The following is a 24,546-nucleotide window of genomic DNA, read 5'->3' as shown; positions in this document are numbered from 1 at the left end:
GTTAACAAAAAATAAACTTTGAAATTTGCTTACAAAATAAACACACACAAAAGAAATGTGAGGTATCTGAGTCCAAAACAAAGGGTTTTATTACAATGATAGTGATACTAGAGTATTAGTATTCTCTCTGTCTCGATCTCTCTCCCTGTCTATTTTTCTCTCTCACACACAGCAGCACTGAGGTTTGAGTTTGCTCACAGCTGATGCTCTGCTACCTGAACCATGCAACCAGCCCTGCTTTCTGCTGGTTATTTTGGAGATGGAGTCTCACAGACTTTTCTCCCTGGGCTGGCTTCTAACTGTGAAGCTGCAGTCATTACAGAAACCAAATAAAACTAAGGTAATCACCAACATAATGTTGTATAGAAGGTCATGGTTATTACCTAAATCTAGCCTTAATATCAAATATATTAAAGATAGGACATCATGTAGCATATATAGTCCATCTTGGGGAGAGTAAGAATTTTTTACAGCTTTAAGGTTTTAGGGAGAGATAGGGGTTTACAGGGGAGGGGTGGTGGTTGTTACGTCATGAATAGGACAGACAGGGAATGGCCTAGTAAGATTTTTTTCCTTGAGAAAAGTAAGCTTGTTAAGATAAAATTACCCCTGAATGCAGCATTTAAATGCCCCCCATTATACTGTTATCTTAACAATGTGGGGAAGAAGAACAGGATGGTTTAGATGGGGATGAAAGTTTGGTAGTGAGGAAGGATCCATGTATAACAGGAAGATGATGGATGGAAAAAGAATCTGTCCATATTCTGTTGAAATCTCCCATTGTTTCATTCAAAATACTGCAAATCTTTTCTCAATGTTTCAGCCTGTCTTCAGAGTTAAGGCCAAAGTTCAAGTAACATCAAAGTTTATATCTGAAACGAAGGTTTATTTCCTCATGGAATTCTTGAAGTGTTTTCTGTGTGTGTGTGTGTGTGTGTGTGTGTGTGAGAGAGAGAGAGAGAGAGAGAGAGAGAGAGAGAGAGAGACAGATAAATGCTGAAAAGGATTTATCTTAGAACTTTGAGCAGTCTTGGGCTTGTCTCTTGCCCTAGGAAGTGATTGATGGCTGTGTAAGTTTCCATTCCACCCCTTGAGGCTAAGCCCTATGGTGCACCTCTCCTCACACTACAAGCTTCTGTTGTCTCCAGGGCATAAGTATATTTTCCTTTCAAGTCTTATGGTACTGATACTCCTCTCCTCAGTGCTCTCACTCTTTTCATTGATTAGAACTGATATTATTTGCATTGATTCTGATTGAAAAGCCACAACTGACTTTCTTTTACTACTGGGCTGTGTGTGTAGAGAGACTAATTGTGCTCTTAACTGCTGGGTCAAGCATTGATATAAAAAAACCTAAATGACATTTGGTGTGGGGAGTCTATTTAGTATTTTCCAATTTTCCTTGGAGTTTAAATTGAGCAAAAAATTTAAATCCTCCATTGACTGTATTTTTTCGTTTACAATGAAAGCATCTTACCTGAGTAAGGGGATGTGGGTAGAGTCTATATTCTGGAGTGGGAAGAACTCAGTGGGAGAGGAGAAGGGAGAAAGGAAGGAAAGAATACTGAGAGAGGAAGAAGAGTTAAGTATCATACACACACACACACACACACACACACACACACACACACACACACACACAGCACGAAACTCACCAAACACTGTAGACAAGGAGAGATGGTAGATGGAGATGTAATAGAAGGAGTGAACTTGTTCAATGTGCATTGTTCAAGTCTATAGAATTATCATTATAAAATACAACCTAGTGCAAACATCAAATTAAACAAAACAAGTAACACGGGAGTGCGGTTATGATTTAGTGAAAAAGTTTGCTTAGAAAGCTAGAATGATCCTCAGCACTTCAAAAAGTACAAAATCAGCCTGGTACCTGCACTGGTGTCTGAGATTTGAGGACCACAGCCAATTAACCACCAAAAAAGCCACAAGTGGAGCTGTAGCTCAAGTGGTAGAGTGATAGATTTGAGTACAAAAGCTCAGGGACATTGCTGGGCCCCAGAACCAGAACAAAAACTACAAAATCAACTCAAACAAGAGCTCTTAGTTAAAAGAGTTGTTTTATCATGAAGGATGTGAAGGAAAAACTCTGTATCCTTCCTTAGCCACCAATTTGCTACTCATTGGATGATGGGTTGGTTTGAGAAGTAGCAACATGGTGGAAGCTTTCTTTTCCTTATCCTAATGGGACTGTGGGCTGAATCAGGAAGCAGGGTAGGCTAAATGGTGTTTGTAGCTGGGGAGGCCTTCTGCCAGCTTGAAGGAGAAACTGCTTGTTCTGTATTACTTATTCATTCTTTTAACTTGTATTTTGGAGGAATCAGGGTTCAAACTTAGGACCTCATGCCTGCTAAGCTGAGCCACACATACATCTCTCATTTTCACTGGTTATTTTTAGGATAGATGCTCACTTTCTGTCCCAGGTATGTGCCTGAGCTATCATTTACCAAATTTTAGGCTTCCCACTGCTTCCAGAATCACAGTCACCATATCCAGTTTTCCTCCAGAGATGGAGTTTTCAGCCTTTCTTGTCTGTGCTGGTCTGGCACCATGTCAGCTTCCCATATAGCTTGGGACAACAAGTATGTGCCACTGTACCCAGTTATGTTGAGAAAGGGTCTCTCAAACTTTTCTTCCCAGGCCAGCCTTGCAACTCAATCCTCCCATTGTTAGCCTTCCAAGCCAGAATTACAATTATAAACTGTCAGAGCCTGTGCCTAGCCCCAATCCATTTTTTAATTAAAATTGTTGGTTTATTATTTTTTTTTGTTACAGCAAGCTAGGAGGGCAAGTGGGAAGTGAGAAGGAAAGCAGGTCCTTGCTGGTTGAGTAGTCAACTCTCCCAGCTCTGTCCTTTCTCTGTTAGTCTCTGCTTCTAGTCAAGATCTATATTTGATTACACAGCAGACCCAGTTCAGGCTCAGGTAGAATTTCCAGGCCTGGTGGCAGGAGGAGCTGCTACAGTCATGGAGTCTCCAAGTTGATGGATAGGTAGGAATTATCCAGCTCCTTTAGGTCTGGTTTGGTTGTTAAGAACCTTCTTTTCCTCCATTTTGCACATTCCTTCCTTCTCTCTCCTTTCCTCACTGAATGTGCAGTGCTAAGGTTTTTGAGCAAATCAAAACAAATTTTGAATTCACAGAGTACTTACTGGCTACTTGGCCCTGAGGATGTGGGCACAGGTGGGTGTAGAAGCCTTGGCTTCTACATTGCCTTTGAATGAAAATTTCTCAAGTACTGCCTTCCTCATGTTCTATTCCAGAAACCACAGTGACTTTCTATTGCCCCTCTGGCCAGGTTAAATCTTTAGTAAGGACCTATTTGTTTCAGCTTCATTCATTCATTTATTCAAGTGGACACTTCTGTAGTACCTACCATATGCCACCTGATGGGCATGGCACTGAGCATAAAGCAGTAAACAGCACAGGCATGGCTCCTGCCCTTGAGAACTAATGTAGGATGAGGAATATGATATTATTACAAAGAAATAGTGTTACTATTAAACAAGGATGATCAAATTACCCTTCAGTACACTGTGCCAGATGCCCTGCTAGAGGGTGATGAGGACCCCTCCCATTAGCTGCTTTTCTGCCAAGTGATCTTGGCTGGAGGGTGGTATGTTTATGATCCCAATTGTCCTTCCATAGAGCAGAGCCTGGCCTCTGAACTGCTTGCTTCCCCTGGAGCTGTCTTCCTGCATTTCTGCCTCCTAAACCTAACGTAGCCCCTCTCTGGAGATCTCACCTTTCCTAATAGAAAAAAATAGGAATTAAGTAGGTGAAGTCCTATATTCTCTGGCTTTCTACAACTATGCAGTTCTGCTGTAGTGCTGGGAAAGGAGGAGGGGCTCTCCTCCGAGGTGGCTCCATTACAAGTCCTTGATGTTTTCCTTGATGAAATCCAGGGCCCTCTCATTCAAGAGGCTGAAGTGAGGGAGCAGTCTAGGCTGGGGGGAAGGGCACCAGGCCAAAACTGATTTGCTTGAAGTTGAGCTTGTTATTATTGAACTCTGAAAGACTCATCAGTTTCAGGAATTGATGTGTATGTGGATAACTGAGCCACCAGGCCCAGCCCAAGCCTCCTGGGCGCAGGCTGTGAAACTGCCCACACAGTCACTTTCAATCTACTCATATCTCATTTCTTCTCCAGAGCAGAGATCAGTCTAAACAGCTCATAGGTCAGGGAAAAGGATCTCTGGAGAGTCCAGCCAAGTTCCTACTTCCTGACAGTCACTCTCTTGGCTCAGGTTTGAGTTCACCAGAGAACTTTGGATTCTCATTCTACAACCAGAGTTTACTATTCAGAAAAGGGGTTATTTTTGTCTATTTGTTGATTCTTACTTTAATTGGAATCCAACTTTTCTAGCATCCACGTTGTAGTTTACCAGAGTAAATACTGACTAGGATAACTTGGTTATAGTACTTTGTTTTCTTATCTTTTGTTTGTTTCTATGCTAGTACTGGAGCTTGAACTCAAAGTCTTGCAGCTTGAATATCATATCTACTTCCATATTTTTTGTGGTTAATTGGAGTCTCATGGACTTTACTGCCTGGGCTGGCTTCAAACTGTGATTATTATATCTCAGCCTCCTGAGTAGCTAGGATTATAGGCACAAGCTACCAGCACCTGGCTCTATGTTTTACTTTCAATGGACTAATAATAATTATATGTGGGGTACAAATATTTATACATTGTGGAATGGTTAAATCAAGCCATTGAACATATCTATTACCACACATACTAACTGAGGCTTTTTGGTAAACATCTAGAAAACTACTCTCTAAGCAACTTTGAAATATACCAGTTGTAGAGCCCTCTCGAACTAAGTAAAGGGCATTTAATTCTCAGAAGGAATGAATGGAAACAGGCCACACTCAGGATCATTAGCACACACAAGTATTCTATTCAAAGTGTTTTGCTAACAGATTCTAAGAAAGTGAACATTTGTAGGGGGAAAGAAAGAGGAGAGAATTGAAAAAAGGAAAAAAAAAAACCCACACTAAAATCAGGGCAATCAGAATGTGATTGCAGAGTTGTCAGAACTGAAAGCACATTCCAGTTCCTGAACCCCCTCCTCTGGGATATCCCAGGAGCCCTATGTGGCCCATCCAGCTGGCAGGCCCCATCAGAAAGAAGTAGGTCTGAGTTCTTATTGGAGGAGTGGTGTTCCTCTATTTAAATGGAATTGGTTATTCCACAAAATGGGTTTGTTTTCATTCATTCTACTCCATGCCTCTACAGCAAGCAGCCCAAGCACTGCAAGACACCTATCTCTTCAATATTTGAGTCGAGCTACTTGGTTTGTCCCTCCTCATTTCCCGGATCTTGGATACTAGCCTGGCTTATAACACTAGGAGAAGGAAAGTTAGACGAATGAAGGTAGACAATTCAGTCCCTCTCTGCTAGTTACTCACTGCTGTGGGGCACCAGGGGCGCTTGAATTTTTAGCGTTTATGAAGAGGAAAATTTAAGTTTAAAGCACAAAGCAGAAAACAACTTTAACCCTGAGTAGGACAGGAGGACGCAGGCATAGTTCCTGTATTGAAGATCACCTCCCTAACTTCTTACACACACACACACACACACACACACACACACACACACACACACACACACACAGAGGCAGACATCCCTTCTTTCACCGTCCAGCCCCCTCTTTCTATTCCTCTACTTCCCTTTCCTTCCTTTTTCAGATCAAGCATTAATCTGCGCATCTCTGACCGCAAAAGAAGGGGAGAAAAGGGTGTGGGGGGATCCTGAAGTATCAGAGAGCAAGAGAGGAGGAGGAGAAAGGCGGGGAGGAGGAGGTGGAGCCCGGGAGAAGCAGAGTCAGAAGGACTGGTGGCTGCAGCGAGCTTGCAGCCCCGGGGAAGCCGGCGCTCCAGGCTGTGAGCCCGTCAGCCCTCCCAGCCTCCTTGCGTCTTGGACCCGCGATCGGGGGCCTGCTCCACCCAGACTTTCGAACTTGGGGCACTACTCCGTTTTGGACGCGGCTAGGGTCAAGCTGGTCCTCGGCTTTCGCGTCTGAGATGCCTTTCTATAGGCGCACGGTGATCCCTCAGCGTTTGTGCCCGCGAAATCCGCCACATCCGCTGAACGAGCTCCGCGACGTGAGCCACCTGGCCGGGCTCAGCCTGCTCCGGCAGCTCGCTGACCTCTGCGGCCACTCACTGGCTCTCCTCGAGGACCTCGAGGGGCACCTGCTGGCCCTGGGCCGCCGCACCGACTGCCTGTACCAGCGCACTGTGCGCCTCCGCCGCCGCCTTCCTTGCCGCCTGCTCGGCCCCGAGGAGGACGAAGACGAGCTAGGTAAACGGCGCCCCGGTGTCTCTTGGCCCTGCGGCGACCCTGCGGGGGGGGGGGGGCTCCAGCTGGCGCCTCTTCCCCTCCCTCCTCTTGGCGACCAAGGGATCTCGTTTCCTCAAGTTCCCCCCACCCCCACCGCACCACCCCTGGAACTTCCTGCTCTTGGACTAGGTCCCACCATCCCCAATGGCCCTTGGCCCTCAGAGCTCAAAGCGGCTGATCCTGGGGAGTTTGAGGGAGGGTCCTGAACAGCTTCCCCAGCGCCCTCTGCCCTCAGGCGTCCCTCTCACTGTGGCTACGGAAACTGAATGGCCGCTCTGGTGTCTTTGGCCACTTCGGAAAGCGCGCCGGAGCGGCCCGCCACCTACGCGGTGGTGCCTCCCGCCTCTCACCGCGTGCAACCACGCGAGGGCGCGGCAGGCGCGCACAGCTGCGGTTTCGGAAGCCCTTCTCGCCCGCTTCTCCCGTCACTGTCTGGGGCCTCTACGCCGGGCAGTGGCCGGCAGGGGGAGGGGAAACGGTCCTGGGCTTCGCTGACCCCCTGCCGCTAAGGTCCAGCTCCTCAGATTTGCTGGAGAGAGAAGCCTATTTACAGAAATGGTCACGAATTTCCTGAAGTGCGTTTCACTGTAGCAAATGGCTGTGCCTGAGAATCGCCGGGTCCTGGGGGGTCCTCGTGGAACACCCAGGACCTGTGAGAGAGTGGGTGGGAGATGTAGGCCCTTGTCCTGCACTACTTTTAGATCCCAGCACTTTGGAGAAAGAAACATTGCGCTCCCTTTTAAGTGCAGGACTTCGGATAAAAGCTAGGAGTTAGAATATGCTGGAAATACAGACAGCAACTGGGATATGCCAGATAACGGGGCCAACTTGGAGCCCCAAAAAACCTAGAGATGAGAGGGAGCAGTGTGGTCAGGAAGTTTCAGATAGAGGCAGAAGCTGGTTACTGGCTGACTTCTCAGTGTAAGCTGCCAGCTGCCTTAGGAAAGAATTGTTTGGATCAGCCCCTCATCATTGTAGACTGAACCCCTTCCTGAAGGACAGGAATCGGAGGCCCTGGCACCCCTCTTCACAAAGGTCTCTGGCCTCTGAGGCAAACAACAAAGGTCATTGGTGAAGAAAAAAGAACTGGATCCTGTGAGAAAAGAAAGGTGAAAGGCACACATGACGGTCAGATGGAATGTACACATGGAACTAGAAGCCACTGCAAGACTGGGGACTAGGAAAGCTGAGGCCCTACTTCTGGCTAGTTCTCAGTTAACAAAAAAGATTACAAGGTCATTGTTTTCTTCGCAAGGAAAGGAGGGGTGTCCCACTGATTACCAGGATTAGTGTAGGAGAAATTTGATAAGACAGCTTGGGAAATAGTTTTCAAAATCCTCATACAGCTTGCAGAAAGCCACCTACTGAGCAGGGTAAGTTAAGCATAGAGAGGAGATTGTCCTGTTGCAACTCATCCCTTTTGGTCTGTTGTTTTCCTGGCCCATAGCTGGGGAAGACATGATTTACCAGGTCACCTGGGGACCTGATCTTTTCCAGTGATCTGTTCAGTTAGAACAAAATGGCTTTATGGAATGGTGCTGGAGCTTGAACTCAGAGCCTGGGCACTTAGCATTTTCACTCAAGGGTAGTGTTCCATCATTTGAGTCACAGCTCCACTTCAGGATTTCTTAATTGAAATAAGACTCTCAGACTTTCCTGCCTGTGCTGGCTTTTAACTGCAATCCTCAGATCTCAGCCTCCTAAATAGCTAGGATTGCAGTCTATGGATGTGTTTGAAAGGAAGGGAACCATTTCAAAGATAAATTACTATTGGTCTGACTTCTTGGAACTTTTCAGGATTCATCTATTATCTATAACACCTCGCCCTTGAGGATGTATGTGCTACTCTAGTCATAGGCACCCTAAGGTCCATTGTGTAAATGGAGCACAACTACCTTCTGTAACTTGGTGAAAAGATCTGCTTTTCTCTTTTCTTGCCCTAGACTCCCCTTGAGCTTCTCAGTGCATGCTTTTCTCTTCAGGAGCTGTGATTCTGTAGCACTGAAATGAGGCCTTCGCAGCAATGGTCTGAGTATGTGCCAAATGCAAAGAGAGTTGGGGAGTGTAATCACAGTACCATCTGGCACCCCTTTTTTGCTCAAACATAAGCTTCAACAACAAGGTATCCAGCAGGGTGAACATTAGATTTTGACAACAAACAAACAGGTCTTGCTCATTTTTCTTCTGCTACCTTTTTTTCTCCTAGCTCTCCTGCTCTCTTGCTGACCATTTTGCTGTGGATCAGCACTTCCGGTCAGCTACCCTATGTGTCACCCATCTGGCTCATATCCTTCCTGTAGCTATTTTTTTAAACCATGGGACAGGAGAAACCTAGGAAGGAGGGAGGAAGGCTTGGAAGTAGCATGGCCAAAGTGACAGTTGACAGGCCAGCAGCTTGTAGTCTCTCTGCCAGGACAACTTGACACTGAAGGACTGAATAGTGGCAAGTCACACTGGCCTATAGCCCTGCAGGCTGGACTATAGCTCTGGGAAGCATCAGGGAGAGGAGAAGGAAGAAGATTGAAGAGGGAAAGTCCATGCTAAAGGAATCTGAGCACTTCTTTCCATCATCACAAGAGATGCCACCCACAAGGATGTGAGTGGACTTGCCTGGTTGCCTGGCAAAACCATCTTCCTCCCCTAAAGCTGTTCTTTGGGAACCCCTTTGAGACTTCCCTTGACGCTCTTGTAACTGGCATGGGATGGAGGATAGGATGGTTTGCATCAGATCCTTCCGGTTGTGGATTTGTGGCAGTTGCCACACCCTAGGCATTTCTCTGCCTCTAAATTGAATTTTCCCCCCACATGTGGCTGTGGATGTTACCCATTTTCTTGCAGCTTTGTGCTCATCATCATCAGAATGGTACTGTCAAAGCCAGTGGGAAATAGCTCCAAGTCTGCCATCATATGCTGAGTCAATCCAAGCTTTCCAACTCCTCCCTTGGAGATCCTTTTAATGTTTGTAGGTGCTTAGATGATAATTACAAAAGAAATCAGGCCATTGGCCTAGGGGTATGATATCGCCTTTGAGATCCAGGAAGTCACTGAAACACTGGATAACTCTATGTAGGTTTAATAACACCGGCGATCTATTATTTCACACTAGACCACAGACTTTCTGTGGAAAATTCTTTCTTACAGTTATTTTGGTTTGAATATATTCAAATAGGGTCAATGGTGGAAACTCCCTCTTTATCTTTATGTAAAATTCCTGCTTCTTGATTTTCCAACTTTGTGGCAATTATGACTCCAAATCAGAAGGGATTGCTGGTTTATTCTGGTTTCAAATCATATCTCTAGTGTGAGGGAAGATTGTTGTAAATCTGTGTGAAGATTTATAAAAGAAAGAAAAAAAAAGAAGAGGAGGAGGAAGAAGAAGGAGGAGAAGGAGAAAGAAGGAGAAGGGGAGGAAGGAAGGAGGATGGGAGAGGAGGAAGAGGTATAGGAGGGGGAGGAAGAAGAAGAGGAAGAGGAGAAGGAGGAAGAAGACTAAGATGGTGGCAACGATGACGACAGTGACGACTTTGCCATGACAGGCATGAGCCTTTAATCTTAGATACTTAGGAACCTTAGATCTGGAAGATAAAGATTTGAGGCCAGAAAACTTTTTGAGATGCTATCATCAAAATAACCAGTAAAAAGCTGGGCTGGAGGCATAGTTCAAGTGGTAGAGTACCAGCTGTAAACAAATAAGCCAAGAGAGAGCACAAGGTCCTGCGATCACTCTAGTACTAGACAAAAAGAAGAGCAAAGACAGAAAAATGTAAACTGTGACTCTTAACACGCTAGTTGGCCATTGGATTGGGTGTGTACACCCCAAGTGTGACTGCTTTTACTAAGGAGAATGGGGCAAAGCCTCCTGCATCAAATGGAGCAGAGAAGATCTTTGTGGAGTTGAGACAGAACATTTTGCCAGAGTTTATTTTGCACGGTTCTATCTGTCATCCCCAGGGGCTCTTGGGCCAGTAGGATGACAGAAATGAGGGATAAAGGGAAAACAAATCCATTCCCTTTCTTTTTTTCCTCTCCTCTTTCTTTTTTCTTCACTTTCCATTTTCTTTTAAAATACCATGAAATTCCTGGTCTGCTTCATGGTATTTCCATGTGTTGAAAACATCTTTCTTGGAAATTGGGATACCAAAATGTCCACTAGAATTTCCTCTACTTTATAAACAAGAAATTTAATCTTCTCCTTTTTTAGACACATGAACAGCTAAAGCGATAAAAGCGTCAGGATGTCAGACTAGTAGAGTAACAAGAGAGCATTTAAGTTATGGCTCTTGGGCTCAACTTTAACCTTGAAGAAGTTGATTAGGTTTCAGGAGAAGAAGGGAACATTTGCATCATCTGTCCCTGTCTGTACTTCTCTGGCTTGGGTGGGGTCTATTTACACTACATGATAAATCATAGCATCTGACAGCTCAGGCCTGGAAAGGGGAAGGGGTGTCCATAGTTACTCAGCTGAACCAAGATCTTCAGTAATTCTGAATGCTGAAAAGATCTTAGTGCTTCCTCATATTTAATCCCAAATTAACATAATAAAAACTTTCAAAGAAAACATTACATTTTCTGAGATGACACAAAGCTCACTTGTATGCTGAAATGAAAATAGCTTCTTACTAGATGTTTTTTCTTTTCCTACCCCTCCCTCTTTAAAACTCCTGTTGTTGGCAACCTACACATGTGTGTGTATGAATGTTGCCCTTGCCAGACCTTATAGCAGATAGGTGGCAAAAAATTCAGGCATTCTGGATTTTAGGCCATGATCTGTTTTCTGTGTGGAACTATGATCAGGTCAGTTGTTCTAATTCATTGAGAGTCACTGCTCTGGTATTTTCTTTCCTTCCTTCCTTTTTCCTTCCTTTCTCTTTTTCTTTCCTTCTTTCTTTTTTTTTTTACTTTTTTTTTTTTTTTTTTTTTTGGCCAGTCCTGGGCCTTGGACTCAGGGCCTGAGCACTGTCCCTGGCTTCTTCCCGCTCAAGGCTAGCACTCTGCCACTTGAGCCACAGCACCGCTTCTGGCCATTTTCTGTATATGTGGTGCTGGGGAATCGAACCTAGGGCCTCATGTATCCGAGGCAGGCACTCTTGCCACTAGGCTATATCCCCAGCCCTCCTTCTTTCTTTTTTTGTTGGACAATACTGTGATTTGAACTCTGGGTGGGCCTTGTGCATTAGTCATTTTTGAATAGTAGTGTGTCACATTGTTGCCCCTGCCAGCTTGTCTTCCTATTTATACCACTTATACAAATAGATTGGCATGTCCCACTGTTCCCCACTTGAAAACTTTTTGCCTGAGCTAGCCATGAACCTCAATGCTCTAGATTTCTTCATCTTTAGCAGCTGGGATTTATACCCATGAGCCACCCACCATATCCTGCTCCTGACATTTTCTTTAGCTGAAACTTGTCTGGGTTGCTACCTTTAATCACTGAAGGATGCTTTGAAGGAAGGCCTCCTGCAGTTTCTGTAGTTTGAACTTGGGGTGAGGGAGCCAGGGCTGGAAGAAAGGAAGGATGGTCCACTTTGCATGGTAGACATGAGGCAACAAGTCCCTTGGGAAAACAAGTGCTCTTTGAGAAAAAAGATCTTCTGTAACCACTAGTGGCTCACACCTGTAATCCCAGCTACTTAGGAGGTTGAGATCTGAGGATCACTGTTCAAAGCGAGCTTGGGCAGGACTCTTTGTTTTCCAATTAGTCACCAAAAAGCCTAAAGTGGAGCTGTGGCTGAAGTGGTAGAGCACTAGTTTTGAGCAAAAAAGCTTAGGGGCAGTGCTCAGGTCCCAAGTTCAAGCCCCAGAACGGGCACAGAAAAAGATAAAGAAAAAAAATCCTTAGGTAGGAAAGGAGGATTGGCTGTTGACCTTTGACATATTGTCCTCTAAAAAGTCACCCTTCCATTGGGGCCTTTCACTAATCCTTCTACCATTGTGTGTGTGTGTGTGTGTGTGTGTGTGTGTGTGTGTGTGTGTGTGTGTGTGTGCACGTGCATGTATGTGTGTGTGTGAGAGAGAGATTTAGTGTGAGTAATGGGGGCTTGAACTCAGGGCTTTACCTTTACATGGCTTTTTTGCTTAAGGCTGGCACTCTTACTACTTGAGCCATAGCTCTACTTCTGGCTTTTTGCTTTTTGGTTAATTGGATATTTCCCAGGCTTTTCTGCTGAGACTGGCTTCTCAGCCTCCTGAGCATCTAGGGTTACAGACCTGAGCCACCAGTGCCACCTTTTGCCATCTTTATACCTGCTCTTTTCCCTTGTTAGCTTTCAATACAACTGAAAAAACCTTCAAACATGTATTTGGACCATTTTTTAATTCTTATAGTAGAAGCCAGTTAACATTCAAAAGGTGGTACTTTTATTACAAAGCAAGAGAAACCAGAAAGAATGGATGTTTCCAGGGACGTTTTCCTCAGATCATTATTCTCTAGTCTTTAGCAGAAGGCACAACTTTGCCTGCATCCGTTCTCACCCTTATTTCTGGGTTCTAGAGACTCATACGTAAATGAGGCCAGGTATCTACCCTCAGAGCGCTCCCAGTCTGTAGAGCTAGCTGGCTCATTTTTCACTACTTTAGCCTGTGGTGCCTATCAATCCAGTCTTCCTCAAGAGACCTGCTATTAGAACTAGGACCCAGTTCACATCCTAGAGGACTTTTCCATTTTATATGGTTTTGTGTCCAAAGATGGAATTAGAACTTTCAGGTTGCTACTGTAAATTCCCCAGAGTTTTTCCACGAAGTCATATTTTGTGTGTGTGTGTGTGTCTGTCCTGGGGTTTCAACTCAGGACCTGGGTACTGTCCTTGAGCTTTTTGTGCTCCATGCTAGCACTCTACAACTCCATTTCTGGCATTTTTGAGGTACTTGAGATAAAAGTTTCACTGAGTTTCCTGCTTGGGTTGGCTTTGAACTGTGATTCTTAGACTTTAGCTTCCTGAGTAGCTAGGATTACCAGTGCCCAGCTGGAGTTGGATTTTTAAACGTGAGGGTTTTGCCTTCACACATATTAAAAGTAGTATTTATTTAGTCTATGAGCAATGCTTGGGAGATTTGTAAAATCATGGACTTCTTTTTATCTATCATGGCAATAACACCCTGGTGTTCTGCAATCTTCTACCCTTAGTTGGGAATCATTGCCTTTGCCTTCATAGTTCAAGTCATCAGCTCTTGCTTGCCGTGTAGAATTCCATGGTTTCACTCAGATAAGCCCTTACTGAAGTTTTCTTTTTAAATTTGCCCTTTATTATTTTATTTGTTTATTTTGAAATGGGGATGGAACCTAGGCCCTCAAATGTTCTAAGCACTCTATCACTGAGTGATATCTTCAGCCTTTAATTAGTATTTCAATTGTATAAACGGTTTGGGTATACTGGGACAATTCAATGCATGTAAACAATAGGTAATGATTAAATCAATGTAGTTAACATATGCATCTATTTATATATTGTAAAAAGTTTTATGCACATGTAATAATTGTAAATGTTTATGTATTGAAGTGTGGTTTTCAATACATGTATGCAGTATGGTGATAGTCAAGTGCTAATCATGTTTCCATTACTTTGTGTTTGAAGCTGTCAGATATCTCTCTTCTAGCATTCACAAAATATACAAAGAATTGTTGTGAACTATAGTTATCCAGTTCTGCTGAAGAGTGTCAGAACTTATTCCTTCTGCCAGGTGCCAGTGGCCCACACCTGTAATCCTACCTACTCAGTAGGCTGGGATCTGAAGGATAAAGGTTCAAAGACAACCAAGGCAGAAAAATCTGCTAGATTCCCTGTCCCAAATAACCATCAAAATGGCAAGATAGAGACATGGCTCATGTGGTACAGCTCCAGCTGTGAGCAAGCAATCCAAGCAAGCTTGAGTCCCTTAGTTCAAACCCTGGATATGAAAAAAGAAAAGGAAAAAAAACCCACAAGAATTTATTTCTACCTAACTGTGATTTGGTACCTATTACCCAGACTCCCTGTATATGATGCCATCCAGTTCCATCTATTTTGCTGCAAATGATAGAGTGCACAAGATGTGGACCTCTCTTTCTCTCTCTCCCTCTCTCTCTCTCTCCCTCCCTCCCTCCCTCTCTCCCTCCCTCCCTCCCTCCCTCCCTCCCTCCCTCCCTCCCTTCCTCCCTCCCCCCTCTTTCTCTGTGTGTGTGCTGGTGCTTAGTCTCAAATTCAGGGCCTAGGCACTGTCCCTTAGCTTTTTTGCTCAAGGCTGGCACTTTGGCACTTGAGTCACAGCTCCACTTTTGACCTTTTGATCCTTAATTAGAGAAGAGGTTTATGTATTTTTCTTCCCAGGCTGGCTTCAATATTCCATCCTGAGATCTCAACCTCATGGGTAGCTCTGATTTAAGGAATGAGCTACCAAAAAGCTAACTTTTATCATGTTACAAATGGGAGTTGTGTTGCCTAAGTATTGTATAAGCAGCCTGCAACAAGGGCTGTGTGTGATAAGCAGCAAGGTTACCCATGGATACCTAGGACCCCTGGTCTTTGAAAACGGGAAATTTTACAATCAGATAGCTCTTTTCCACCTCTACATCCTGCTTCCTCTCCTCAGTGGAAGCCTTTCAATGAAATATCAGTTAGCTGAGGGTAGGGATCTTCATTTGCTTATAGTGCCCAATCCACGGCTCCCAAAACAGTGTTTGACACCTAATAGATACTTAATAGTGTGCCTCTTTAATTTGATTTCCTTCCTTTCTTCTTACTAGCCAGCACACATTTGTGGCACCCCTGACTCCAGGAAACCCCTATGCTAGTTTCTGGAAACATGGGGATGGTCTTCAATGAATGTCTCCAGTCCTGTGGGAAGAGCAAGGTGTCCTGCTGTGGAGACAGCTGCTAGCTACAGGGAAGGCAGAGAAGTCACGCCTGACTCCCAGTGGAACCTGCGATAAACTTGCAGGAGGATGTGATCTCTAGATTGTGAAAGATGGGGAGTTAGACAGTGGGAGAAGGTGGAGGAGGGAATTCCTGGCTCAGGAAGTCTTTGGATGTATGGGAGCTGGAAGGAACTGGTGTGGGGGAGGGAGGGCTGTGAAGGGAGTCAGAAGGAAAGGGTGCAAGGCACCTCCTGACTCAGAAAGTCTGCCCAAGGGGGGGTGAGGTGGGGAGCCCTTCACATGCTGTTTGTTGGACAAGAAACAGGAGACTGGTGTTTGGGGAAGGTAAAACATACGCATGATTAAAATGAAGCTGTAATATTTATTAAGTGTGGATTTTCTTAGTCTTTGTTCAATTTTCATTATTCTAGGGGGAGAGAGGGAAAGATGCTGGATAGCCTTAGCCCCTTCTATGCAGAGCCAAGTTCTGGGCCTTCTATGAGGCCCTCATGAAGAGAGAATGGGAAGGAGAGGAAAATGAAAAGGGAGAACTGGGAATCAAATCTAGGTCCTATGCATGCTAGGCAAGCTAGCATGAGCTGTATGTACCCTCAGCCCAGAAAATTCTTTTCCCTTTGGAAAACAGACTCAGTGAAGGATGAGTTTTTAAATGCATTAGCTGTTTTTACTTTGGACTCTTTTGCTTATGAGAATAGGGTCCTTTGTAGCATAACATTTTGTTGTCTGATCTCCAGCATTTGCAAAATAGTAAACTGAGATGATTCTCCTCAACTAGGAAGGAGGTCTGAGGTGATGGAAGTTTCCTTACATTAACACCCACAGGAACTCTGCTTTGGCAGGAGGTAGCTGCTCAGAGTTGTTAGCAGGCTACTGTTCTCTTCCTCCTCCTTCTCTTACTCCTCCTCTTCTTCCACTTCTTCCTTCTCCTCTACCTCTTTTCGTCCTTTCTGTCCTTCTTCTGCTCCTCACCCTCTACCTCCTTCCTTCCAGCCTTGGGCTTCTGGCTCATAGCTGGTGCTCTACCAGCTCTACCAGATGAACCATACCTTTCAGCCTGGCTTTTTACTAGTTACTATAAAGATGGGGTTTCACAGACATTTGCTAATTACTATAGAGATGGAGTTTCACAGACTTTTCCCTGGGATGGCTTCAAATCACAGTCCTCCAGGTCTCAGTCTCCTGAGTAGATAGGATTGTAAGTGTGAGCCACTCGTGCCCAGCTTGACAGATCTTTATTAACTGCGAGTGTCTCTTCTGACCCAGCAACTCTACTTCCAAAGAAATAATCAGATATTGTGGTGAAAATATGTAAGTATCCTCACTGAATCTTTTGGTTATTTATATTAATCAGAAGAATGGAAACAACCCAAAAATTCAACATAAGGAAGTTGCTACATAGTTTTTGCTAGATTTGTAATGGAATAGTATACTGCACTGAGAAAACATCCTAAGTGAAAAATCATCATGAAATTGAATGTAGAATTAAGGTGCACTGAATTTATAAACTGGCTCGTTCAATGGTAACCCCTTTGTACAACTACTTAAACGTAGTAAAAATATAATAAAAATAAACTATTACACATTGGAAAAATTGCATGTATAATAGCCAAAGTGAAGCATATACACATATGAAGGAGGAATCAAGGGGACAGATGACAAAATGTTAACAATAGTTATTTCAAAGGGAAGGAATTATGTGAATGGCTGTGCTATTATTTGCATATTTATTATTATTATTTTTGTACCAGTCCTGAGGCTTGATCTCAGGGCCTGAGCATTGTTTCTGGGTGTTTTTGTTTTTTTCCTCAAGGCTAGTGCTCTACAACTTGAGCCACAGATAGGGCTGACTTTGAACCAGAATCCTCAGATCTCAGCCTCCTGAGTAGCTAGGATTATAGGTGTGAGTGACCAGCACCCTGCCTTTAAAATTATTTTTGACCTAGGATCTATGTTACGCTGGCCCTAAAATCCCCAGTCCAGCCTCCATCTCCCCAGTGCTGGGATTACAGGCATGTACCACTATGCCCAGCATATCATGTGGGTCTTAAATGTCCCCAAATGTCTATGTGTTGAAGACTTTGTCCCGGCCTTTGGTGTCATTAGGAGGTATTAGAAGCTTATGTAAGTCAGGACTCACAGAAGGTCTTCTGGTCACGAAGACTAGCCTTAAAGGGGTAGTGAGACCCCTCTTGTCTCTTTACTTTGTGTCTGGCCACCTGGAGATGAACAAGTCTTTTTCCTCTGCAACACATTCTTGCTATGTAGCCCAGTCTGGCCTCCAACTCACCATCCTTGTTCATAGTGCTGGTATTTTAGGTGTGTACTACCAATCCTAGCTGCTATAAAGATGTTTGAAATCACTTTGATGGAGTATTGTTAAGAAATCATATACAAATATTTCTTAGCTCCAAATCTCCGTCATTCCTCCCTTTTCTAGAATATGTAAAGAATGTTTGTGTGTCCACCAAAGAGCCACAACTGTTTTTTGTCCTTCCTTCCTTCCTTCCTTCCTTCCTTCCTTCCTTCCTTCCTTCCTTCCTTCCTTCCTTCCTTCCTTCCTTCCTTCCTTCCTTGTACTGAGAATTGACATTCTCAATTGTTAGACAAGTACTCTACCACTTGAGATACACAACCCCCAGTCCTTTTGTTTTGTATTTTGTTTTTGAAAAAAGGTCTTTTGATCCTTGCCCACATTAACCTTGAACTCAAGATCATCCTGCCTCTGCCTTCTGAGTAGCTGGGAATGCAGACATGCACCACAATGCCTGGCTTGCATTTAGCTTTTGAGACTGTCATCCTTCCCATCCCCGGGACTTTCCTTTCCCTTGAGTCTTCCCTTCATTCTTCTCCCACTGACATCTGTTCAGTCTTTCATCAACCAAGTGGGGAAACATCTTTTAGAACTGAAACAGAGATACTACTGAGAGTCCAGACAGATTAAAGATATTTGTTTTTATACAGACAATAAATGTGTGTTGTTGGCTGGCCACAAACCCTGCCAGGCTGGGGTGCTAAGGATGAGCTTTAATGAAGCAATGGAGGATAGCTAGAGGCTCTTCAGCCCAACAGCTCCTCCTGCCTTCTAGAAAGCTCATATGCAAGTATTTTGCTTGCTCTTTCCCTGGGGATACTCTGTCCCTGGGACTAGCCTCAAAGCACAATCCTCCCAATCTCCTTTTAGGATTACATGTGTGAGCTACTGCACCAGGCCTGCACTTTTTTTCCATTAAAATTATAGCCATAGAATCTTTAGTAGGCCCTGGGTACAAAACCAAATTACTTAGAGAGGTTTATAAAAGTATGGCCAGGTCTCACATCTTTTTTTTTTTTTTTTGCCAGTCCTGGGGCTTGGACTCAGGGCCTGAGCACTGTCCCTGGCTTCTTTTGCTCAAGGCTAGCACTCTGCCACTTGAGCCACAGCGCCACTTCTGGCTATTTTCTGTATATGTGGTGCTGGGGAATTGAACCCAGGGCTTCATGTATAGGTGGCAAGCACTCTTGCCACTAGGCCATATCCCCAGCCCCAGGTCTCACATCTTTAAATCCAGAATGTCACTGGACACCGGTGGCTCATGCCTGTAATTATAGCCACTCAGGAGGCGAGGATATGAGGATTGAAGTTCAAAGCCAGTCTGGGCAGCAAAGTCCATGAGACTTTGATTTCTAATTAACCACCACAAAAACTGTAAGTGGTCTGGGCTGGGGATATGGCCTAGTGGCAAGAGTGCTTGCCTCGTATACATGAAGCCCTGGGTTCGATTCCCCAGCACCACATATACAGAAAATGGCCAGAAGTGGCGCTGCGGCTCAAGTGGCAGAGTGCTAGCCTTGTGCACAAAGAAGCCAGGGACAGTGCTCAGACCCTGAGTCCAAGGCCCAGGACTGGCAAAAAAAAAAAAAAAAAACAACTGTAAGTGGAACTAGCTCAAATAGGACACTAGCCTTGAGCAATTTACAGTAGCTCAGGGACAGCATCCAGGCCCTGAGTTCAAGGCCCAGGAACCAGTACTTTTATAGGTTCCCAAGTGGGAAGTGCAACTTGGATAAGAGCCCTACCTCTCTTATAGACAAAGCTGGAGAAGACCAGTTTCTTTGCTTAATTCATAAAACAATGTACCCCCAACCTCTATTCAAGTGCTCAAGATAGGTACTAGGGCTTCAAATATGCTAGGAAAGCACCATACCACTGGACTAGAAGCCTGGTGTTTAATCATATAATGTTCTCTCTCTCTCTCTCTCTCTCTCTCTCTCTCTCTCTCTCTCTCTCATTTTTTGTCGGTGGTAGGGCTTGAACTCTGGCCCTAGGCACTGTCCCTGGCTTCTTTTTGCTCAAGGCTAGCATGCTACCACTTGAGCCACAGCACCACTTCCAGTTTTCTGATGGTTAATTGGCGATAAGCGTCTCACAGACTCTCCTGCCCGGGCTGTCTTTGAACCTCTATCCTCAGATCTCAGTTTCCTGTGAAGCCAGGATTACAGGCATGGGCCACTGACTCCCAGCTGTTCTCTGTTTTTTGTTTTGTTTTGTTTTGCAAAACAAATTATAATGTATTGGCGGATAATGAACATGGACTAGAATGTACACTTAAAGTAAGTGACCAAAAATGCTCTCATTTGGGCTGGGGATGTGGCTTAGTGGTAGGGCGCTTGCCTCATATCCATGAAACCTTGGGTTCAATTCCTCAGCACCACATAAACAGAAAAAGCTGGAAGTGGCCCTGTGGCTCAAGTGGTAGAGTGCTAGCCTTAAGCAAAAAGAAGCCAGGGACAGTGCTCAGGCCCTGATATCAAGCCCCAAGACTGGTAAAAAAAAAAGGCTCTCATTTACAAGTTAATTACAAACAATACTGCCACAAAATTAGGCAATATACTTTTTAAATTTTGTAAAAGAACAAAGGAAATTAGAAAATTTAAACACTTTATATTCTTAATAGAAAATATGTGTTAAGGTGAAGTAAAAATGTCTACTTTTTAAACTTTGTTTTTATTTCATAATTTTTGTTCATAACATCATCAAAACCCACTAATATTTTAAATGAGGACAATGGTATGTTATTACCACTTCAGGTCACACTTGATGCCACTAGGTTGGGTCTTTATATTCCAGTCAACCTTGACTTACTTTACTTTTCTGTGTGTGTGTGCGCCAGTACTGGGGCTTGAACTTGGGTCCTGGATGCTGTCCTGAGCTGTTTTGCTCAAGATTTGCACTCTGCTACTTCAGCCACTGCTCCACCTCTGGCTTTTGGGTAATTAATTGAAGATCAGACTCTCATGGACTTTTCTGCCCTAGCTGCCTTTGAATCTCCATCTTCACACATCAACCCCCCAAGTAGCTGGGATTACAGATGTGAGCCAACGGGCACCAGGCTCAATTTACTTTTCTTTGCAACATAATATGAAGACCAGGTTATGCATACATTTGTTGGGAGTTCAGAAAGGAGATATGAAGTTCCTACTCCCACTTTGTAATCGTTTCTGTTCTGAATTAGGCTCTGCCAAAAATTGCAGAAAGGACTTGAAATGGTTGCTTTTCTTTTTTTTTCTTTTATTGTTGTTGCTCTCCTCCTCCTCCTCCTCCTCCTCCTCCTCCTCCTCCTCCTCCTCCTCCTCCTCCTCCTCCTCCTCCTCCTCCTTCTCCTCCTCCTTCTCCTCCTCCCCCTCCCCTCCCCCTTCCCCTCCCCTTCCCCCTCTCCCTCCTCCTCCTCCTCCTCCTTGCAGTACTAGGATTTGAACTCAAGACTCCATATTTACAAGGCAGGTGTTTTACTGCTGAGCCCTGCACCCAGCCCTTGTTATTTTTGTTATTAATAATCACATTTGGTGCTTGTTATTTTTGAAATAGCATCTCTCTTCCTGCCTGAGTATACACCTAAGTTGCAATCTTCCTATTTTAGAATTCCCATCATGAATGGGATATAGGTACCACTGTGCACAGCTCTTGGTTGAGAAGGGGTCTTGTGAACTTCTCTGCCTGGGCAGACCTCAAACTGTGATTCTCCTGATCTGAGCTTCCCAAGGAGCTAGACTTATACCATGAGCCATGGGTACTCCCACGAAGTGGTTGCTTCTGAGTCAGTGTATAGATTAGACTCTGTGCTTTTCTGAGCTCTACATAATAGAACAACTGTGTAAATGTGTTGAGTATTTTTAAACCCATGTATACTTAAACAGACACAATTTAGAATAAAAAGTTTTTTTCTCCTTTACCCTACGAACAGAAATAGTTTCAAAATGTGGATCTAAGCCAACAGCCACCCATGGAGAGGAAGAGGATTGGCCCAGAGCATCTCAGGGTCAATGGGTGTGTGTTATACTTCTCATGCAGAACCATTCCTGTGGCTATTTTGGGGTCCTGCATGAAACAGCTTAGTTGTCTCTGTCTGCAAATCCCTGGACTGGAATTTGCAGGAATGGGAGAACCTCCCAAGCAATGGCAGACCCTAAGGATGGAAAACAAAGCAGCAAAAAACTTTGTTGAAAGTTTTTACCCTGAGGAAACAATAAGTGCTTGAGGGGATAGGTAACGTTTAACCTGGTCTAAACATTACCCAATGTAGAAGGCATGGTGGCTCACTTGACTTTCCAGCTACTTGGGAGGCTGAAGTGGGAGGATAAATTGAGACACACAAAAAGTCCCTAACTTAAAGACAGATGTTTTCCAGGGTATTCAAATGTTGAGACCATTCATTTATGTACAGCTTTTGGGCTTTGATTGGTTAAAAATTAAAAATATCTCCAGTAAAAAATGCAGACTTAAAGAGTAATCTACTTAAGAAGGCTGAGACGTAAGTTTTCAGGAAGAGTTCCACTTAGCATGGTACAAATTAAGGAGAAATTTTAGTACTGAAATTGCTCCTAGCAAACTTAGCTGTGAAGAGAACTTATTTCTTGAGATTTATGAATAGTGAAATTTCACTGCATTCCAACTTCCGGTCTGTGTTACCTCCTGAAAGGGGTTATGTGAGTTCACTCCCTACTGTGAAAGATTCCAGTGAACTCTTTGCCCCATAACTCCAAGTTAATGAAAACAGCAGATTTAGCAAAGAAATGTGACTGGCTTGCAGAATGCTTTCATATTTTGTGTTGGTAGCTTTCAGACTACCTGACACATGTGGAGACTGAAGTGGGAGTGGGTTAGGACAGTGAAAGCGAAGATCCCTTCATCCCAGGAAATATTGATTGAATTCTTGTTAGAGCTCAAAGGGAGCTTCTAGCATATATGGCAAATAGTGTCCCCTCCATATGAGCGAAGGCCACAGCGTTGCCTCCTCTGGTTGGGCCAATTAGGAAAAGCCTCTCATTTTTGGTGGAACTTTAGACAAACTCACAATTTAAAAATTAGGTATTCTTTTGCCAGGTGCCAGTGGCTCATACCTATAATCCTACCTACTCAGGAGGCTGAGATCTGGTTCGAAGATTACCTGGGACAGAAAAGTCCATGAGATGCTTACTGCCATTTAACCACCAAAAAATGCCAGAAATGGAGCCGTGGCTCAAATGTAGAGCTCTAGCCTTGAGCAAAAAAGCTCAGGGACATACTCAGGCCCTGAATTAAAGTCCAAGGACCAACACGAAAAAATAAGGTCTCCTTTGAGTTGACTAATTTAAAAAGTCACCCTCTCTGGGTATAATAACTAAGTAGGTGCCCTTTCTTTCCTAGGTAGTCAAACAGGACATTAGGCTTGACTGATCGTACCCATCTAACTCAACACCCCTTTGCAGGGCACTGACAGAGGAATGTAACCCACATAAGAGCATAAGCGGTATTGTGGTACTACATGTCACCAGGCAACAGGTATACAGAAATTTCCCAGGGATAGACCCTTTGTATGAAGTATTTCCACACTAACATCTGCCAAGCCCTCATCCTATTTAACTGTCCATTTAACCACCAGCTCTGTCCCTGTCATATCTCCCCTGGCAAGACTTTTCTCTGTGGTGGTGCACCAGCTACCTCCAGATGTTCAAGAGGCAGATAGCTATTGGAGAGAATGCACCACTCCTGTCTATGGCTCCAGGCTAAATGTCTGTTTTATAATGAACCATGAGGGCTACTTGTTAAATGTGATGTTTCATTTCTCCTGGATTTTAGATGGGAAAATAGGTCCATCATTTCCTACTTAACCATTGCTCTAAAATTTCCCTGTATTCTGTTGAAATGCACTTAAGCATGATTAGTTCAGACCCAGGCATAGGGGTTTACTCTTGTAATCCCAGCACTCAGGAGGCTGAGGCAGGAGTATGGCAAGTTTGAGGCTACCTGGGTTACATAGCAAGACCCTATGTCAAAAAAAGGTAGGTCTAGGAAAAGCTGACATACTTTCCCATTTCATTTTCCTGTATTTTTAATAAAGGAAAGCAGTTTATCTCTTATCTGGTGATTTAGAGCTGGCCCCAAGAGCTAATTCCTACCCAGATCATTGTACTAAGCCTGTGCCAGGCCCTGTGCCAAATATTGGTGACACTGAAATGTTAAATTTTACCCTTGGTTTTTGAATCTTAACTTTGAGTTGGAGAGGCAGTGTGGGAGGAAACAACATTGCTACAGACTGCTAAGCCCTGTATGGGAAGCATAGGATAGAGGCAGGGAGAAAACTCCTATTCTTCCCTCAAGATTTCTGCTCAGACATCCCCTCCTCAAAGGAGTTCCTCCCCTGACTCCCTTTGTCCTGTTCCTGCACCTTGTTGCCCACTTGCAAGCCTTGTTTTCTCATGTTGGAGGAGATACTTACAGAGGCCACCAATATATACTGACCGATCTTGAACTCATTTTTATTTCCTTTCCTTTAGCACTTTTCAAAGTAACATGACCCTCATGTTTGGAACTTGGAAGAACACTCTGGCCACTTTTTGCTTAAGATGAAACAGAACTGGAAATGAGAGGTTTCCCTGGGAAAGTTAGAGCCAGTTTACAGGTTGTGGGAATTTGGAAACAGCTTGGAATTCTGAGGCCTTTAGACCCTGATGGGTGCAGAATAACAAGGCTTTGTCCAATGCAGGGTACATGTGAGTGGCATATGTGACTCTGGGCTTTGGAGTCCTGCTTATGAGCTTGGCTTCTCTCACTTCCTTTCCTAGGGAGGACTGTCTGTACCCACCTGCTTTCTGTTTGTCAGGATTAAATGAACTCTTTTATGGACAAAAGCTTTGAAAATAAACTCCTTCCCCAGAATGTCATATATTATTACCCAGAATGTCATATATTGTGGAGGACAGTGCCTCTGGCTAGCTCTTTATTTTTTTTCAGCCTCAAATGTGTAAGCAGGTATGGTGCAGGTATTTGTTCAATGACTGACTATATGATCTAGAAGGGCATGGATTTTTTAAAT

The 24,546-nt window shown here is 44.1% G+C and overlaps 1 protein-coding gene across 6 annotated transcripts in view; it reads left to right on the top strand.

Annotated features, from left to right (window-relative positions):
* The first annotated feature begins 5,833 nt into the window (after nucleotides 1-5,833).
* Nhsl2 (NHS like 2) overlaps nucleotides 5,834-24,546 on the top strand; it is a 272,880-nt gene continuing 254,167 nt past the window's right edge. For 3 of the 6 annotated variants that reach the window (XM_048335814.1, XM_048335813.1, XM_048335812.1), the window contains exon 1: nucleotides 5,836-6,324. In XM_048335814.1, the coding sequence (XP_048191771.1) occupies nucleotides 6,045-6,324 (280 nt within the window). In that variant the 5' untranslated portion in view covers nucleotides 5,836-6,044. Of the gene's footprint in view, nucleotides 6,325-24,546 lie in introns of all 6 variants that reach the window. The other 3 variants (XM_048335809.1, XM_048335810.1, XM_048335808.1) reach the window with 2 other exon arrangements.

The sequence above is a fragment of the Perognathus longimembris genome, chromosome 28 (genome assembly GCF_023159225.1).
Source record: "Perognathus longimembris pacificus isolate PPM17 chromosome 28, ASM2315922v1, whole genome shotgun sequence".
Lineage (NCBI taxonomy): Eukaryota > Metazoa > Chordata > Mammalia > Rodentia > Heteromyidae > Perognathus > Perognathus longimembris.
Note: the sequence above shows the minus strand (reverse complement) of the source record. Positions and strands in the feature narration are given on the sequence as shown.